The sequence below is a fragment of the Peromyscus californicus genome, unplaced genomic scaffold (genome assembly GCF_007827085.1).
Source record: "Peromyscus californicus insignis strain IS unplaced genomic scaffold, ASM782708v3 Scaffold_20__1_contigs__length_68692818, whole genome shotgun sequence".
In the NCBI taxonomy this organism is placed as follows: Eukaryota; Metazoa; Chordata; class Mammalia; order Rodentia; family Cricetidae; genus Peromyscus; species Peromyscus californicus.
In genome coordinates, this window is record NW_026294503.1 from 37,306,159 (window position 1) to 37,326,071 (window position 19,913).

Genomic DNA, 19,913 nt, shown 5'->3' on the forward strand with positions numbered 1-19,913 from the left:
ACAGAGAAACCCTGTCTCGAAAAACCAAAAAAAAAAAAAAAAAAAAAAATCCTGGTACACTTATGTGTCTATTTCCAAACTTAGAAGGATCAAAATCAGAATCCCCCTCCATCTGTGCTGCCAATGGGTCAAGTGGGACAGGACATAGGTAGTACTAGGCACGACATCTGGTATCTAACAACCTCTACTCATTCATGAATTCATTCCTTCAGCCAGGACATACTTTCCATGTGTCCAATACAGTTTCTACAGCTTGTGGGGTGAACACAAGCACCATGTGACTGCAGTCAGGTGCTCCCTCCCCATTGGTGCCTACATGCTAAGGGAAGCTATAGAGAGCACCATAAACAAGCCAACTGGCCAGCTGTATTGTCCTCACTACAGAGGAAATACAACTATGTGGTGACAGGGTGACGAATGAGCTTCTAGGATGGGCACTGGACCTCTGAGTGATATCTGAGCTGGGAGGCATGGAGAACAGCCAGAAAAGAGGAGGGTGAAGCAGGTAACTGCAGAGCCCCAGCAGTCGGAGGGCTATGGCTGACGGGCACTGTTTGACAGTGGCGGTGGGAAACAAGAGCCACCTTGAAACTAGTGGCAAAAGTCAGGGAAAAGGGTAGCCCCTTATAACCCAAGGCAGGGTTTGGAATTCCAGGCAATAAAGAGACCTCCGCCCAGGAGGACAAGGACAAGTGTGTTAGAAGCTGGGTATCAGGTGACTTTCTGCTCCTGAAGGGGCTCCCTTTGAGAGTGGCACTCATTGTGGAGTGTCACCATCCAAGGAAGTCTGAAAGGGACACTCATCCACTGAAGCTTCCGGTGTCCCAGGGCACAGGCTCATTTCCTTCCACAGGAATGTCCCTTGGCCCAGAACCAGTAGGTGTCACCAGAGACTGTGACTAGGATTCCCTGAGATGGGTAGGCAACAGAAGCATAGCAAAACACAGTGGGAGTGTGGGGAGGGACCAGTAGAGCTCGGGACAGCCAGGGTAACACATTCCAGTCAGCAAGGCAGTGACTACCATCCCTCAGTGCCTAGGAGATGACACTCTACTCAGAAGCAAAGTGTTTTCTTTATTCCACATCTCTAATGCCGGGTATATATCTGGCACCGATATGAGCAAAAATAATGGGTCAAATGGCAAGTCCTCTATCCACCAGAGCTATGTCCAGCAAAGAAGATGAATTGTCAAGAGTAGGTTACTGGGGCAAGCATAAGACACTGGAGAGGTAGCAGGTGGCTGGAGGGCCAGAGATGTCTCAACCAAGACAGCATGGAAGGAAGGAGATGAAGGCAGGAAAGAGAAGAGGGACTCACTGGAGGTATAGGAAAGGGTCTGGAAGTGGAAAACATTCGGAAACCATGGCTTGGAGATGGCCAACCAAGGAAAAAAACAAGGACAGAGGATGGGGCCAAAGAGGCCCTGCAGAAGGATAGCATGATTTGACAGGGCAGGAGAATAAGCAGCAATCAGTCAAAGCGGCTGCCCTGTTGCCAGGTAAGTGACAGCAATGGTTTGTGCCTACAGTATGGGGTGATGGTTTTAACTGTCAACTTGATACAACCTAAAACCACTTGGGAAGAGAATCTTAGTTAAAGAATTGTTTAAGTCAGGCTGGCCTATGGGCATGTCTGTGAGGGATTACCATTATTAAGTTAACTGATGTGGAAAGAACTAGTCTATTGTGGGTGACACTATTCCCTAGGCAGGAGTCCTGAACTGTATGAGAGGAGAAAGTAAGCAAGAAAGTGAGCATGTATATATACATTCTGTCTCTGCTCATGACAGTGGGTGTGATGTGACCAGCTGTCTCAAACTCTCCCTGTGTCTTCCCTTCAATTATTGATTGTAACCTGGAATCGTGAGCTGAAATCAGACCTTTCTCCCCACAAGTTGCTTTTTCTTGGGATAGTTTATTAGTAAAACTAGAACAGCTGGTGTAGAGGTGATCAGAGTGGCCAGAATCTATTCTAACATAAAACCAGTCTGGTAGCTTTGGTGGCAGATTAAATGCCAATGATTGTCTGGGAAAGAGGATCTGTTACCAAGACCTTACCTCTAAAGACAGTTCACATTTGACATGAGTTATTAATATACAGAAGGCACCTAAATCTATACACATAGTTTCAAGATCAAAGCCCAGGCCCTGTCTAGTTAGCAGTCATGTGGACACACACACACACACACACCCCACAACACAACACAGCTAAGTTCAGAGGTTAAATGTGTTTTCCAAGACATTCTTTAAATTATGTCTGTAAATCCTATTGTCCTGTGGCAGGCCACACCTGGACTAGGTCACCACATCAGTGTGGAGCAAAGTCAGGCTAAGCCTGGTCCCAGCAAATGAGCAGAAGTGGTACACAAAGTCACTCAGCTCTGCAACAAGACAAACATTCACCCATGTGGCCCCTCTAGGCCTTGGATAGCTCTCTTCCATCCCAACCTGACCCTAGGTTGGAGCTCGCCTCCTGTTCCCCAGATTTAAGGAATCCAAGACATAGATGATGTCCACTGTACTGGTTAGCCTTATCTGTTAATCTGAGACACAATCTAGAGTCATCTTAGAGGAGAAACCCTGATTGAGGGATTGCCTAGATCATATTGCTCAGTGGGTTCATGTATGGGAGAGTACCTTGATTATTAATTGATGTAGGAGGACCCAGCCTACTGTGGCCAGCACCAGCAGTGTTCCTTGGTGGCTCCTGTCCTGATTTCCCTCAGTGATGGATTGTGATATGGAAGTGTAAGCCAAATAAACACTTTCCTCCTCCACATGCTTTTGGTCCATGCTTTATCACAGAAACAGAAATTAAACTAGAACTTCCACAATAGCATACACGTAACAAGTAGGTACTGAGCAGGGCAAGCTGTGCAGAGCCTGCTCTGTGGAGGGTCAGAAGACCCTGCATGCCTAACTGTCTGCCCCACTCACTCAGTCCATGTCAGCATGAACCTCATCATTACCTTCTACCACCCTGGTCTTTCATGCTCTCGTGTGCTTGTCAGATTGTGGTGCATAAAATACTGTATAAATCAACAAGCCAGCATGTTGTCAGCAAGTTGCCACACTCACACATCAAGTAAGGCTGATTTCAGGTTTCAAGAAAATATGAGACAGTATGTCATGAGTGTACACACAGATTTTTTCTGAACAACTGCTTACAAGACTCTTGTGGGATGTGGGGCCAGCAGAAAAATTCTTCACTATCCTAAGCATACTTCCATGTCCCAATGGATGGTTCCTTGTAGACATCATGAGTGTGTGTGTGTGTGTGTGTGTGTGTGTGTGTGTGTTCCTATGACTACATGAGTGTACCTGTATGTCTTGCCTGTGTGTCTATATAACTAATGTGTGTGTTTATGCCCGCAGTTGTGATTAAAGTCAATGAAACCCAAGCCAACGTTAATGCAAAGGGCAAAAACAAAATGGGCACATTTTACAGTAAAATAAGTCACTGGAACCATCCAGTGTGGACCACTGTTGTCTCCAGTCTTCCAGCAAGTACAGCATGAATCAGGAGCATAGCAATTAGTCAGCCACATTTCCTGGAAATCCCTGAGACCCTGTGTAACCTCCTGTCCCCATTTGTTCTCTGTCAGTTGAGCTAAAAAACATTTAGCACGCACACGCTGGGGGCGGAGGGGATGGGAAATGCAAAATGCCCACGAGTTTAATTATATAGATGTGTATTTATATACACAGGCTAATTTATGTATAGATTCTGTGTGTTCACTTTTTACATAGAAATACTTATTGCAATGACAATTTACTGTAGTCACTGTAAGTTACCTCAAAACTAAAACCACGGTTTGATATTCAGTCAGCTCTCCATGGGCTGGAATTCTTTGACAGGACATGACCCCAGTAACTGGGATTATCATACCTGGGAGGACACAGCTCACTTTACCAGGATGGCACCAGCACCAGATTGATAGAGCTGATGTAGACCCTATAGTTGGGTATGGCAAATGTGGGCACAGTGAATATCTTAGCTCACATCATCTTGTAGTCCCACAGAGGCATTCTGAGGCCTGAGAAGGTACAAGGATATTTTAGGAATCTATGGGTACCACAGAGCAGTGACAGGCAGAGGAGAAGCTGCATTTGGCATGTGGAGTGACCAGCTTATTATCATGATGTTGATGGAGACACAGAATGGAAGAAAAGAATCCCTTCAATGAGAACTACACATCACACTCCGTCCGCAAGGAAATGGAAGCCCCAAGAAACATCCTGGAAAGATCACTGAGAAGCTGGTGGCAGTAACTTCAGATTCTCAGTCATCACATGAGACTATGTCACTAAGATCAGAAAACTGGCTGCCAAAGACAGTGCAGTTACCACCATGGGCTTTGCGGGTCACAGAGTCCGCTGTAGTCGGCTTGCTGCTTCCGACAAAGCAGTCACACTGCCTAGAGGAGACACCTGGAGATGACATGTCGGGATTCCAGAAATCAAACATTTACACATGGATGCCTTCCAGGGCTGGCCTGAGGGTGATCACTGGCAACCCGCCACAGTGGACCAAGAATGGCCTTTTCATCCTTTGTGGGCCAGTTCCTTCCCAAAACTCACAAAGAAGATCTTAGGATTCTGCCCGGTGCCCTTCTCATAACAGGGAGCTTGAGGCCTATTGTTTAGTGTACTTTGATTGCATTTCTTATAGTCGTTCCATAAAAATATGACAACAATAAAAACCATGGCATTTAGAGCCATATCCAGCTATTCACTGAATTTGTATCCATCATCTCAATTTGGCAGATAAGGAAACTGAGGCAGTAACGATGGCTGTGTTTATCTGGTCTTCAATAAAGTGAGAAAACTAAGATGCAAAAGGAGCCATTCATCTAGATAAATAGAAAAGCTTGGATTTAGCACAGGCGTTGAGGCCGGACTCTACTGGCTGACCGGATTCTAAAAAGTCACATGATACAAAGGAGAGAGAAATGTGATAGCCACCCCACAACCCCCTCCCCAGTTCTCCTGGGGCCCCCTGCCTAGTCAGGTATTCACAGAAGGCTGGCATTATACCATGCCTACGGGGCAACCACTGATGTTGGGAGACAACCTGAAATATAATGGTTTGTGGCCTTGCAAAGCTCAACACTGCCTGACAGCCTAAGTAGACACATATAGCACATGCAATTGTGTCTGTACAGTATTTCAACTTCAGAGAAAGGGATATTAGAGGAAAAAATGTTCCTAGGGATGCCTCTGGGAGGAGATAATGGCAATAATAAAACGATGATGATGTTACTGTTGTTGTTTTCTTTGATGATGATGATGATCATAAAAGTTGAGAAAGTAAAATATACTACACTTGATCACAATATCACTAGACTTGAACACACAAAACCTGCCATTTTTATTTACTCACAATAAGTATTAATGTATGTACTTAGAGCCCCTGCTCAGGGCCACCAGAATGCCACCCCCTGGCATGAACTCACTGGATCTCTGCACCCTCTATAAGGTGGACTATGTGGCATCATCCTGAGCGACAGGCAGAAGGAGGTGACACAGGTCAGAGAGAGGGAAGGGAGCTGGGAAACCAGTCCGGCCACAAGTTCCAGGTACTGCGATTTGGCTAGCATGTTCTTCTGCATCTGCTTAACACTGGGTCACACACTTTGACCCCGGTTAAGAAGCCACCTGCAGGAGGGCCACATGGCTTGCCAAACAAAGGCGCTTGCTGCCAAGCGTAATTACCTGAGTTCAATACCTAGGCTGCACAAAGTTGAAGAAGTCTGACCCTTACAAGTTGTCCTCTGGACTCTACATGACCTCCCACACTAGGTAAATAAATGTAAAACCTTAAAAAAAAACAGCCCATGGGAACAAATTCATAAGTACGTGCGAGTTCATCATGAGACAGTCTAACCAGCAAAGGACAAAAGCAAAATAAATGGTCACGTGGAATGAAAAGAGAGAGGATGGGTGCATTCCTGACAACCAGAGAAGACACCTTTGTTCTGGAAAATGAGAAAGAGCTGCTCACTCTAGCTTAGTAATAACTGGAGGGCAGACCATGCCAGCTGTATGAGCAGGGACAAGCGTTGGCCAAGGACATGGAGAAGGCAGGCTCGGATGTGGCTGGGCAGAACCAGAAGAAGTCTTTCTTAAGCACGTATATTAAAAGGCTAATTCATTAACAGTAAATGAAGGGTGATTTTCAGTTTTTCATCCATTCAGTCACTTCCTAATAACATTTCCTGGCCTACAACCAGAGTTAATTAGCCAGATTACCATTTCTGGTGGGCAGCAAGGCTGTGCCAAGCTTCCCTGAAAGGAACTCACAGTGACCTTCAGAGAGGGTGGGGCCTGGGCCAGCTGCCTCTTGTGGCCCATGTGGTCTTCAGGGCCAAGCCACAGGCCCAACGTGGCACTCCAAACCCACAGCTGGGTTGCCGCCCATTTCTCTCCAGCCTCTGGATCCACCCAGGGAGAAGAGATGGGTGGGTCTCTCTGTGGTCACATGTATGTTCCCAGATGTGCAGTGTGTATGTTTGAGATGTGTATGAGGAGTGTAAGAGGTGTGTGTGTGTGTGTGTGTGTGTGTGTGTGTGTGTGTGTGTGTGTGTATGCAGGTGAGGAGTGTGAATATTCTAAGTGAGGTGTGAAATGTGGGATGTGTATGTGAGATGTAGGTGGTGTGTGTATGGTATACGATCTCTTAGTGTCAGCAAACTGGATGACGAATGTGGGCCAGCCCCATATACAGACCTCAGGGAGCAAAGCAGACAGCATTGTCATCCACCAATCAAAATGCAGGGTAGGGTCTCTCCGATGAGGACCCCAGATACACACTTAAGTGACAGACTTAGTCTCCCCCTCACATGGACAGGCCTCTCTCATCCCACTCCTAGTCATACTGGTAATGATCAATAAGATAATCATATTGATCACCCAGTGATCAGAGGTACATTGGGAATGACAGTGAGCTAAAAGAGAAAAATAAAAGGAGTAAACAGAGGATGCCCATGAGTTGTGAGGGTTAGACAACTGTGGAAGCATGGAGAAAGCCCCCCTTCTCCAAATCCAAAGCATCAACTCAGCTCAACAAGAAAAGCAAGGACCAGCACTGTCCCTTGTCTCCAGGGACAGAGGAGAGAGGACCAGCATAGCCTGTCCTCAGAATAGAAATAGGTGGAGGCTTCTTCCACAGAAGCTGACTTGCATTCCAGAGACCTATCCACATAGGAGATAAGCTATATAAAGATTGTTCTGTGGCCACCACAGAGTCCACCAGGATAGAAAGAGCTCTTAATTACAGCCAAGGCTCTGGGTTAAGCCTGTCCACAGCCTCCACCCCACGCACTGCAGGAAGTTGACACCGAGACTGGGTTCCCTGAGAAGCTTACCCAGGCCACAGAGAACAGGGAGTTGGTACTGCAAGATGGAGGCACTTCTCTTGATGTGCCTAAAGTCAAGGAGACAGTAAGGCCCAGAACTATGGGCAGCCTTGAGAGCCTGCTAGTTGTCTAAGATGCCCTTGTTCCCTTCAGTAACTATGCCATCTGAACATGGGAGAATATGGGCTTTGAAAGCAACCAGACCCCCATTCAGCCTCACCAACATCAACATCACCTCCATTTAGCATCATCTCCTCTCAGTATCACCCCCATTCTGTACCACAAACATCAACATTATCACCATTCAAATCATCAACATCAGTACCATAACCATTCAGCACCACTCCATTCAGTATCATCCCATTCAGTATCCCCTCCATTTACATCATTAGTCAATATGCAGTCCCTGTTCAGAATAGTTCCCATTCAGTTCAGGCTGCAATGTCACTCACAGACATCTTCCATATGCAGAGGCTATTTCTGATGTTTGGATTCTGTGGCGTGCTTTGATTTGATCTTCCCAGCCAGATGTTTCCAATATGTTATTGTTAGCTTTTTTAAAATTTTGTTTTGCTTTGTTTATACTTGAAGTGATTGTAAGGGGATTTTGTTTCAATTGTCACCAGAACAGACCAGGCCCTCCTATCTCACAGCTGTGTTTACAAAAATGCCTTCTCCCTGGGTGGCTGAGCGTTAACTTAAATCTCACTTCTTCTTAGGCATTTGGAGAATCCTGGCTATGACTGGCCATGTGATTTTCTTGCGGGCATCACAGTGAGTATGTGTTCTGGACTGAGTTGCATCTGTCTCCCCCTTCTCCTGATACCTTCTTCTACTCACCTCAGCTTCCCTTTGGTATAAAACCCCCTTCCTTGAAGGAGGAGAGCTAGTGATTCTTTACTCCCAAATATTAAACAAGATCGTTTAAGACTCAAATATTCAGCCTATTTCCTCTCCAGGGCTAGAAAACTAGACTATGAGAACTCACATGACCTGCCCTAGTCGAACTAGACCGAATGCCAGGCCTAGAAAACAGCCTCCTCTCTTAAGTCTGCAGGCCTCAGAGTTCTATAGAGCAACGACGGGCTTGTGCTGGCGTCCTTTCCACCCCCACATATCCACTCATCCCTGCACCCCGCTCCCAGTCCCAGCGGACACAGTGACCAATGATGGTATCACCTGGAGTCTCTGGGTGACTGATGTCCACAAGGCCAGGTCAAGGGAGGAGGCAGCAGCCAGGGTAGAGAGGAGTAGGGACTTCTTCTCTGTTCTTTTTAGCTACAGTCTAGGAAATAGCTGAGTGTTTCCTGGTGCACACCTCTGCTTGGCCCTTGGCAATTCATTCATTCATTCACCCACTCATGCATCCTTGGATCCCACTATTCTTCAAACAGAACTCTTATCAGAATGCCTTCAGTCAAACCCATTTTCTCCTTCTCATAGCAGGCAGCATCACCCTGTAAACAGATGCCTGTGAAAAGAGAGGAGCAAGACCTAGATTCACTCTATGAAGCTATCTGACCTTTGACCTTTCAAAGTACAAACACATACAAGTAATGTTATATGGGTTGAGCAGGTTATATTTATATATTTAGGGATAGATATACACCTAGACACACACACACACACACACACACACACACACACACACACACACACACACACACACAGATGCAACAATACTTTATGAATTTGATAGAGAGTAAGGGGGTACACTGTCAGAGGTCATAGGGAGGAGAAGGAGAGGAGGAAATTATAACATCAAAACTATTTAAAACAATTTTTAAAAGGAATACAGATCAAGAACCAGCATGCTTTGTGACGTTCCAGATACAAATGGTGTTTTGCAGGGCACTGGGCCTCAGGGTAGACTACCACACCAGCATGAGATGCAGGGATGCTCTGCCTACCCCCAGACAGAAGCTGTAAGAACAGAGCCAAGAACAGGTCAGATACTAGAAGCACCATCATGGCCGGCGGAGAGGCATAATTTACCAGGTGAATTCCAAAGCATGTAACAGAACAGGGGCGATCTGGACTAGGTGGGTAGAAGACATAACACGGCCTGTTTCTAGTGGTGAGGCACAGCAACAGATGTTTACTGTAGGTCTTGTTCAGAGATGTGTGTGTAAGGCACCCTGGGAACCAGTGCTAGGACCTGAAGAATACTTTGAATAGGGTCAGCTTCATTAACTGTGCCAAAGAAATACCACGGTTTCATCATTATAAGTATCAGGGCTGGAGAGGTGACCTGCTGGTTAAGAGATCTTGCTCTGCAATCTTGAGGACCAGAGTGATGACCCCGGCACCCACATACCAAACACCTGTCAGCCCAGCTCTGCAGGAGGCAGAAGAAGAGGACCACCGGGGTCTTTTGGCTTCCAGCCTAGCCCAAGGTTCAGAGGAAGACTGCTTCAAAGGAACAGGCAGAGAGTGACAGAGGAAACCAGCTGACGTTCTCCTCTGGCCTCTGCACATGCACAAATGGGTACACCCCCACACATGTACCTACACAGACAAACGTGACTAAGCAAACACACACGCCTTTAGAAATGTCACAGGGCTCCGGATATAGATCAATTGGGTAATAGGAGTTCCTGTCTAAAAAAAAAAAAAAAAAAAAAAAGAATCTAAATCTTGTGTCCAATTTACAGCATGATTTTGAAGTGCACAGTGATGGGAAGGGTGCTAATGCTGATGTCTGCAAATTTATTTTTTAAAAATAATACTGTGTATTGATACTTGGAGAATTTTGTGTATGTATGCAATGTGTTTTGATCTTATCCATGCTCTACGACCTTGTTTCCATTCCCCACAGAACCTACCAATACAACCTGTCTGCCCCCTGAGAAAATATCCACAGCTAAACATGCAAAATAGAAACAAGATGGCTTTCTTCTTTAAGCCATTGGAGTAGGGTTTTCTGTCACCTGTCCTCTGAAGCATTGTCCCCTATTCAGAGGCAAGGTTGATGACGGTGAGCCCTGACCAGTAGTCATAGTTGGAGGAGGCCAACCTGTGCAGGACAGAGCCTGGAGGCAGCAGTCTGCTCCCAGCCCTGCTGTCCTATGAACTGGGCAGCATGTCTCAGGAGCTCACCTGTCAGGGGTTTTCTGCCATTCCCAGAACAGTCCTCATGCAAAGATGTACTTACAAGTCCAGATTCAGCCTTGCCAAGATCTAGAACCCCCGGAAGCAGATGGGCAATGCGGGAAAATGCCAGTGGTCAATACCAGATGCCTCTGGCTTCCCAAAGCACTCTGGGATGACATTTGGAACTCTTACCCTTGAGCGTACATGCTGGATTTCTGCCCCTCTGCCAGGGCTAGGACACTGCTCTCTAGCTCTTCTCAGCCCAGACTTCTGACCAGCATTACCCTACGTCAACCCCTTAGACCAGGCCCACTCAGGCTGTCTACTCTGGCATAGTTCCCTCTCCAACCCACCTCTTCTGCTAAGGATGGCTTGTCTTCAGCTCTGCCTGCTAGGATCTTGGCAGCTGAGAAAAGGAAAGAACCCTTGGGTTGTAAAGAGTGTTAAATAAAGTTGATTGTTAAGTCCATGGTCAATGCCTTGTTTGCATACCAGAAAATGGGTTATCTTCTCTTAGCCCCCTGGACATCCCTGTTCTCATCTGTCAAACAGAACTAGTCATCCGTGCTGAGCTCTCCCCAACTCATTCTCTGCATGGCTCCAGCTTTCTTGCAAAGGGACAATACTTTTTTTTCCTGCTGCTCACACAGTCTTTCTCTCTCTGCACAGATCTGATCATGCCCAAGCCTCGGATAACACCCTACAGTGTCTCACCTTCACTCCAGAATCTTCTTTACTCAGGCTCCTAAAATCTGCGAAAGTCAGCAAGCCCAGTGTCCTCTGTGACTGTGCTACACGGGTGTGTTAAGAGTTCCCTGGTGGGTCAAAGCATCCCTAGATCCCACCTCATCTCATCTGTCAATCCCACACATTCACGATCATCCTGAGCACACTACTTCCAGAGACCCCGTCCCCCAGCCTACATTCCCAGCAATGCCTCCCCAACACATGAGGCCCCAGCCTGGTTTCATGTGTCTCTGCACAGCTCATGTGTCTTTACTGACTTGGAGACAAGGATCCACTACCACAAGGGTTACTGGTCCAGAAATCAGCATACGGCCCCACAGACGCAGATCCTCAGGATGTGCCTATTTCATTGTAACAGCAGGTTAATAAACAACCTAGATAGTCATACTGTGGTAAGAAAATCTAGAGTCACACCAGTTTCTGGAATAATCTATTGTCTTTCCCACACTGGGTTTCAGGCCACAGCCATCCTGGGGACCTGCTCCCTCTAAACTATACCCAGCTGTCCCACTACGGGCCCTATCCACTATCCCTAAGTCCCTAAGGCTGCTTGCGCTCCTGGCAGATGACCCGTTGGGATTCCCATCCAGGGATGGCTCATTCCCCTGCAGTAATCAGCAAGAGAGTCAGAAACTCTGGTCCCAGGACCTCCTCCCCCAACCAGCCTCAAAACACAGCCCTTGCTGTACCTGGAGGAGAAAGTCACACAGTGATCTACTGCCATCCAAGGACCAATATCACCACAATGAAGAAGGGAGAGGTGAAAACCACAGACAAACTGGGAAAAAAGAAAATCTCTGCACTTCCCATTCTGAGGGGCTGTCCTCAGAATGACCCCTCTAAAGCCCTGGAGGTCAGACTTCAAGGTCAGCCCTGGAGCCAAGATCTGTGTGTCTGCTGTTGCCCAATGCTCATGCCCTTCCACACTCAACCCCATAACCTGCCACACTCAACAAATTCCAGGCAAACAAGTCAAGAGACCCAGGTCATCTAGGATGTCTGAAGATCATCAGCCCCTGGGGCGTAGTACAGATGATTTGGTGCTGCTGGGCAGAATACAAAGAGTCAGCTGCCACCATTTTTCTTTCCTGATCACTCACTGTAACTCTCTGGGAGAGTCTGCTATCAGGCTCCGCCTCTAACTTTCTTTTTTAATGTTGGAGATTTTATTCTTTCGATTTCTAAAAACTAGGAACCTCTTTACCATAAGGAGCTTACAAATTAAGAACATCACACAACCAGATTAAAGTAGCCCAACAAACAAGCACCTGTCGAGTCCCAAACTCTATACATCTCAATGGACTTCTGTATAGTTGGAACGCCCAGGTTCTGCCTCTAACTCCAGGAGCTCTAGGTGGTCAGCAGACCAGAGATGAAGAGGACCAGGGTCACTTCAATTCCCCAAGTCGTTTCCACCTCTGCCCACCTCCGCCTCTACTCAAGGGGGAGACACCAAACAGATGCTTGGATGACAGACAGCCTCTACTGGGTGTGGGTTGTACCTCGGCCCCTTGCTTTGCTAACCCCAGGGAATGGTAGTTTCGTTTGTCCTGCCTCTGTTTCTTGCCTATCCATGCCTCCTCTGAGCTTGGCACATTGCCAGTCTCTGCCCACAGAAGTTTTCTGCGGCCAGTGTAGGTGGCAGGTGGGGGTGGCCTCGGAAGGTGACAAAGCTCCACAGGGAAGCAGGGCCACTCACTTTCACAAAGCCGACGCCTCAGCTTGCCACGGATCTTGTCAATGGCGTTGAAGTCGGAAACATGGAAGACATGCGCGGACTTGGGTTCTGAAGCGATCTCATCCAGCTCCTCCTTCAGGGCGGCGCCCACACCAACTGCGAAAATGCGAATACCCGCTGCATGGGCAGCTGCTGCAGCATCCAGCACCAGGTCCTGGCTACGGCCATCCGTCAGTAGGATGGCCACCTGCTTGAAGGCACGGTTCCCAGGCCGGCCACCTGCCTGGGCAGAGAAGCTGCGGCTGGTGATGTAACGTAGCGCATCGCCCGTGTTCGTGTTGCCCCCGTGGTAGGTGATGCGCCGAGCAGCGGCCTTCACCTCCTCGCGGGAGCTGAAGTGGCCCAGTTCAAAGGCTGTAGTGGGCCGGTCACTGTAGCGCACGACCCCTACACGGGTGTGATCAGGGCCCACCTCAAAGGTGTCTACCAGGTTGGCCACCCACTGGCGGACCTTCTCGAAGTCCTCCTTGCCCACACTGGAGGAGGTGTCCAAGAGGAAGACCAGGTCGTACTGCACGCTTTTGCAGCCTGCATGGGAGAAAGAAAGGGTGACCAGGAGGAATGGGTGTTGGGAAACCTGCAGATTTAGTCCCCTCCCTCCAAACTCCTCCCCCTCAGACTTGACTCTGGTGCCTGCCTGCCTGCTTTCTTACTGACATCCCACAGCAGGATATGTATGGCTTTACAGAGTTACAGTGAGGACTAACTGAGGATGTGTGATACCACATTGAAGTGGTTTATGTCCATGGCACACTACTAGGTGTCAAGATCTCCACTTTAACTTTGGTTAAAAAGTGTTATCATCAGTGGGGCGGTGGTGGCAGCGCAGGCCTTTAATCCCAGCACTTGGGAGGCAGAGGCAGATGGATCTCTGTGAGTTGGAGGCCAGCCTGGGCTACAGAGTGAGTTCCAGGAAAGGTGCAAAGCTACACAGAGAAACCCTGTCTCCAAAAACAAAACAAAAAAAAGTGATATCATTTTGTGTTTGTGTGTGTGTGTGTGTGTGTGTGTGTGTGTGTGTGTGTGTGTGTATGTGTGTGTGTAGTATACACATGTCTGTGTACATAGAGCACCTGTGCAGAGGCCAAAGGAAGACTTTGGGTGTCTTCCTCTATAGTGCTCTCTTAGTCCTCCAAGTCAGGGTCTCTCACTGAACCTGGCGATTTCTGGGTTTGGGTCTGACTGCCTGCCCACTGAACCCCTGCAATCTTTCTGCCTCCCTCCAGCTCAGTGCTTGGGGTACAGCACATGCTCCATCATGCACTCAGCTTTTATATGGGTATTGCAAATGTGCCAGGCCCGGTGATCTAAGGTCTGCTTTCCCACACCTAACTGAATGCTAGAAGCAAGTTCCCAGTGGATTTCCAAGTTTCCTGTGGATTTCCATGGCTGCATAGAGTCTACTGCATGGAGTATTTTACCATTAGAAAGTATATCAAATGTATAATATTTATGTATGTTAAATATGCCTATATAGACAAGTTCTATAATGCTTCCTATGCATATATTTTATAAAAATAAATTTTACATAAACATGATGCTTTTGATTAAACAAAATAAAGCATTAATATAATTATCTTCCTCATTAAGGAAGCCCTTAATATGGTGTCTACCCATCCATTTCACAGTTAGGTTGTTTGAGAAATGGTGTTTTCTAAGCTTTACTGGGGTTTCCTACAGTGCGCTGCAGGAGCCGTCACAGTGGGAACAGAAGGGAAGCAGCTCACCAGTGAGGATGTGCCTCCCAACAAGTCTAATGGAGTTCGGGTTCTGTGCTTAGAGGGAGAGATTTTCCAGTCCCCCCATCTGTCTGTCTGTCTGTCTGTCTGTCTCTGTGTGTGTGTGTGTGTGTGTGTGTGTGTGTGTGTGTGTGTGTACAATTCTGCATATATGCCTAAGAAAACCCGAGGCATACAGAGCTATGAAAGAGCTATTAATTTTACTATTTTATGTTTCACTTTTATATTTGTAAATCAGTAAAAAGCAAATCCCAGAAACACACACACACACACACACACACACACACACACACACACACACACACACTTCACAGTGTGGTCTGAGCCTTTGCTTTACTTGAATCTCCTACACCTACATCTCCCTCCAGTTTTCAAAGTCCAAGCTACAATCTATAGAGAATTGAGCCAAACACTCTTAGCCCTCCTCACCTTTCTTCACACACACTCCTTTCCTCACACATGCACCCTCTCTCACACACATCTTCTCTCACACCTTCTCTCAAGTACATTCACATACACCATCTCTCACACACACCTTCTCTCACACACATACCCTCTCTCACAGCCCTTCTCTCATATCCCTCTTTCACACAACACCCTCTTTCACACATAACTCTTATGCCACACTCACATACACACACCCTTTCTTACACACTCTTTCTCACAGAACCTTCTCATCAAAACCCTCTTCCTAGCTCCTCTCAACACACACTCGCTTACAAATTCTTCACAGAATCATATTTGCTCACACACATTCTGACACACAGGCCCAGTCTTTCACAGTCTCTCACACACTACAGCACACTCTCACATTCTCTCACACGTTACTTTGCGATCACAGGCCCCATCTGAACAGATGGCACTTACACACGCATCAGTTGGAGGACAGCCGATACACTTGCTAGATTGCTGACACTCTTGCACACTCAGTCAGTCATGAACTGATTCACAGGATCCCACCTTCACTTGCACACACACACACACACATGAATGTTGACCATCCTATCCCCAATTTAATGTCCTACCTGCACGCTGGGCCTGGCAGCCACTATCCCCTCCCCACAGCAGTAGCATCCACAGAAGGCAGGCTGAAGGATGCCCTCTGGGACCAGCCATGGCTTTCCTGCTCTTGGGGACAGGCGTATCTTGGTCAGGGAGAGAAGCTTCAGGATCTAGTGGAGCATTTCCTGTGTGGAAAAAGATACACCCTGAGAAGCACGCCAGAGCTGAAGGCTCAGGAGAAACCAAGGAATTCCACATGCAGGAGCCAGCCCATCTCCAGCCCTCAGCTTCACCTCTCCCCAGAGGCAACAATGTAACCTCTCCCCAGAGGCAACGGTGTAACCTCTGCCCAGGACCAACAGTGTAACCTCTGCCCAGGGCCAACAGTGTAACCTCTGCCCAGGGCCAACAGTGTAACCTCTCCCCAGGGCCAACAGTGTAACCTCTCCCCAGGGCCAACAGTGTAACCTCTCCCCAGGGCCAACAGTGTAACCTCTGCCCAGGGCCAACAGTGTAACCTCTGCCCAGGGCCAACAGTGTAACCTCTGCCCAGGGCCAACAGTGTAACCTCTGCCCAGGGCCAACAGTGTAACCTCTGCCCAGGGCCAACAGTGTAACCTCTGCCCAGGGCCAACAGTGTAACCTCTGCCCAGGGCCAACAGTGTAACCTCTGCCCAGGGCCAACAGTGTAACCTCTGCCCAGGGCCAACAGTGTAACCTCTGCCCAGGGCCAACAGTGTAACCTCTCCCCAGGGCCAACAGTGTAACCTCTGCCCAGGGCCAACAGTGTAACCTCTGCCCAGGGCCAACAGTATAACCTCTGCCCAGGGCCAACAGTGTAACCTCTGCCCAGGGCCAACAGTGTAACCTCTGCCCAGGGCCAACAGTGTAACCTCTGCCCAGGGCCAACAGTGTAACCTCTCCCCAGAGCCAACAGTGTAACCTCCTAAAGAATGAAGGCAAAATATCTGGCCTGTTCCTTTCCTGGTTCATCCATTTGCCTCTCCCATCCAACTAGTGTACTGAGGAACAGCCACGATCCCCGGAAAGGCAGGGGCTGCAGAGAGGAGTAATAAGCTCTTGACCCTGGGTGACCCACAGCTGAGCCCTTCCTAGAGCCCTTCATTTGTACCATTCCAGTTCCCTAATTAGCATGACTCACAGACCCACCATGACCTACGACCCCTGACCTCACCAGCCCAGCAGGCTCGAGATGGTGGCTGCAGACTTTCAAGCTGTTTTCCACAAATACCAGGTCTGCAGCAGACCTTCTCCTTTGGAGAAGGTTCTCTCTCCAAAACCCCGCACTTACCAAGAGCCCTGGAGAAACTCAACCCAGATGCTGCTCTTCCCCCTGGCCTAGCTCTCCATATGGCTGAGGGCCACCCTCAGCAGGGTCCAGTGAACAGTGAACTTCCTTCCTTTTATCAACAGGCTTGTCACTCATCCATTCGCCTCCCCACCCCACCTACCATCATATCCATGCTTGGGAGTTGACTCACTGGGGCATGAATTTACGTACATGAATTTACTGGTTATGCATGCCCAACCAGTACCTAGGATTGGAGTAGCAAATGAGAATCTTCCAAAGGACCCATCCCCCAAACTCGAACAGCTGAAGTGGAAGGGAGATTTTCTTAATGTTTCAAATAATGGACGAATACATTTGCAGAGTCTGGTAAACAAGAAAGCATCAAGCAGGTGGCGAGAGAATAAGTTGAGGGCGAATGGACGTATGTTACCGTTGTTTTCAAGGTACTGGCGTGACTCAGGCATTTCTATCACAATCTGGGTGACCAAAAGAGAGGTCTGTGAAACTATACCTAGGGACTGGCATGCTGCAGCTCACAATGCCACCAACGCCCCCTCCGTGTGTGTGTGTGTGTGTGTGTGTGTGTGTGTGTGTTTTTGTGTGTGTGTGTGTCTGTCTGTCTGTCTGTCTGTCTCCCTCCTCTCTCTCACTCTTGCACACATACAAAGACCCAATACATGCTGAATATACATTTGAAAAAACCTAAGCCTCGTGGTCCACATGAGAATAGCCATGCCCATCTCTCACCTCATGCAATTCACCTTCAGCCACACAGAGTTACTTGTGGTCCCAGAACACCCCCTGCCACCCTGTGCTGCGAAGGTTGTTGCATCAGCCACCCTAGAATGCTATCTCCAGCTTGGCTTAAGGGCTGGAAAGTCTCTAGGATTTCAATAGCTTCTCACGTCTTACGGGTAGCTGTGGTCACCCTCACTGAATAGATGATAAGTAATCCCGAGAAGGAGCTTGCTAAGGCCAGTTGTACTCCTAGCAATGGTGGAGTCAGGATCACATAGCCTGAAACTAGCAGGCATGTCATTCTGAGAGTCATCCCCATGGATACTGAGTCCAGGCATTCCTGAGTCTAGTCTGTGAACCTTCAGCCCTTTGCTAGGGATGGGGACATGCCAGGGACAACCAACAACTAAGGGATTCTGTTCAAGACCTGTATCTTCCCATAATTCATTTGAGGGAGATGGGTCATCTGAATTTTGTTCATAGACTGACCCCTCTTCCCACATGTCTTATAACCCTCTAGAGGGCAGAAGGCTTATGCTTGGAGGGCTCCTCCAACCCTGCACCTCCCTGTGAAATTAGTGGCAATCTGAAGCTGGCTATCCCCCTAGTTGAAGTTCAAGCATGTCTGTTTTCACAGAGTCTGACAATGAGCCATGCTACAACCAGCTACCCATGAGTGTGTCCCCCTGGTGTCAAGGGAACTCTTTAAGGGTGGGGAAGGGGTCTTAGTGGATTCTGTAGCCCTGGTGACAAGTACAAAACCTAGCAAAAAGCAACACAGTTAATGCTGATAGATGAGAGGAAAGGTGCTGTACCTAATGAACAAGCAGGGCAGCATAGCTCTGGGCTCAGGAGTCAGACATCCCAAGAAGGAAAGGAGATGGGTCTGTTGGTTGCCCAACTCTTCCATCTTTCAATGCCTTGTGAATTCAGGGTTTGTCTGTCATATCCCTGTTGCTGCCCAGGACCTAGGACAGTTCCAAGCAATGCTGTGCACCTCAGTAATACTATCTTTATGGATAAATGATCAAAGGCCAGTATCAAAGCCTACCCATCATCTTATTATCTCGTAGTGACTAGGAGTCATTTGTTTGATGAGTAGTAATGTCATCAGAGAGCTATGAGCTTAGATGGCTAGCTACCATCTGCCATCTGCCAGACACTCTCTGATTCTGGCATGATCCCCTGTGTCCTCTCAAGGCAGGCTCTGTCACTTCCATGAGGGGTAGGAAGAGACCGGGATGGAGTGAAGTCACCTCTTTCCAAGATCTCTAAGTTGATAAGAGCTGAGAGGACAGACTGGGATTTGAACACAGGCCTCTTCTGGACTGACTCACACGCTATCATCTCCATAGATGCAGAAAAATCCAACAACGGCAACCTCTAAGTGGCTACTTTGGGGGAAATAAGAAAGATAATGGACAGGTAGATAAAGCAGTAGTATATACCCTGATTCAATATTTTTCATGGCTTAATAAATTTTATTATTTCCCTGACTGAGAAAACCAGGCACCATTATATTCTTTAACTATTCAGAACTCTTACTACATACCTTCCCCCAAGACACACAGGAGAAAAATATAGGGACATATCTTTATGAACAAAGCTATGGAGCAAAGAATAAGCAGGCTGATTGGTATGAGTTGCTGAGGTATCAAATGCCATGACCAAATGCAATTTATGTCAGGAAGAGGATTTAACAAAGAACAACAAACTGACCTAATTATCATACCAATAAAGGGAAAGAAAACACATGTGACTCCCATTGGCACACACACAAAAAAAGCATGTGACACAAGCCAGTGTCTTTTCAACATACAAGACATCCACTTCATTAATTAAGAACACAATGGCATTCCTCAAGATAATAAAGGCCAAATATGAACACCCACAGCCAACATCATACTTAACAGTAAAATGTTAAATGATTTTCCTTTAATGTCAAAAAAAACAATACAATCCCTGCTACACAACTGTATTCAACACTTTGCCAGAACAATCTACATAAAAAAATAATAACAAAGGCCATCTGACCTGGAAAATTAGATGTCAAAGTCCCTGTATCTGGAGATGATATGATCTTATCTACACAAAACACTAGAGCATCCACAAAACTATTAGAACAAATAACTCCACCAGAGTCACAAAATGAAAAATTGGCACTCACATATTGCCTGTGTTTCTGT

The 19,913-nt window shown here is 47.4% G+C and overlaps 1 protein-coding gene across 3 annotated transcripts in view; it reads right to left on the reverse strand.

Moving 5' to 3' along the window:
* The window catches only part of Col22a1 (collagen type XXII alpha 1 chain), a 255,332-nt gene that overhangs the window by 217,058 nt on the left and 18,361 nt on the right, over nucleotides 1–19,913 (reverse strand). For all 3 annotated transcript variants that reach the window (XR_008220523.1, XM_052747950.1, XM_052747949.1), the window contains exons 2-3: nucleotides 15,701–15,862; nucleotides 12,898–13,464 (exon numbers count right to left, since the gene is read on the reverse strand). Coding sequence is in view for 2 of the 3 variants with exons in the window: in XM_052747950.1 (XP_052603910.1) it covers nucleotides 12,898–13,464; nucleotides 15,701–15,791 (658 nt within the window). In the remaining variant the exon portion in view is untranslated. The remainder of the gene's footprint in view (nucleotides 1–12,897; nucleotides 13,465–15,700; nucleotides 15,863–19,913) is intronic.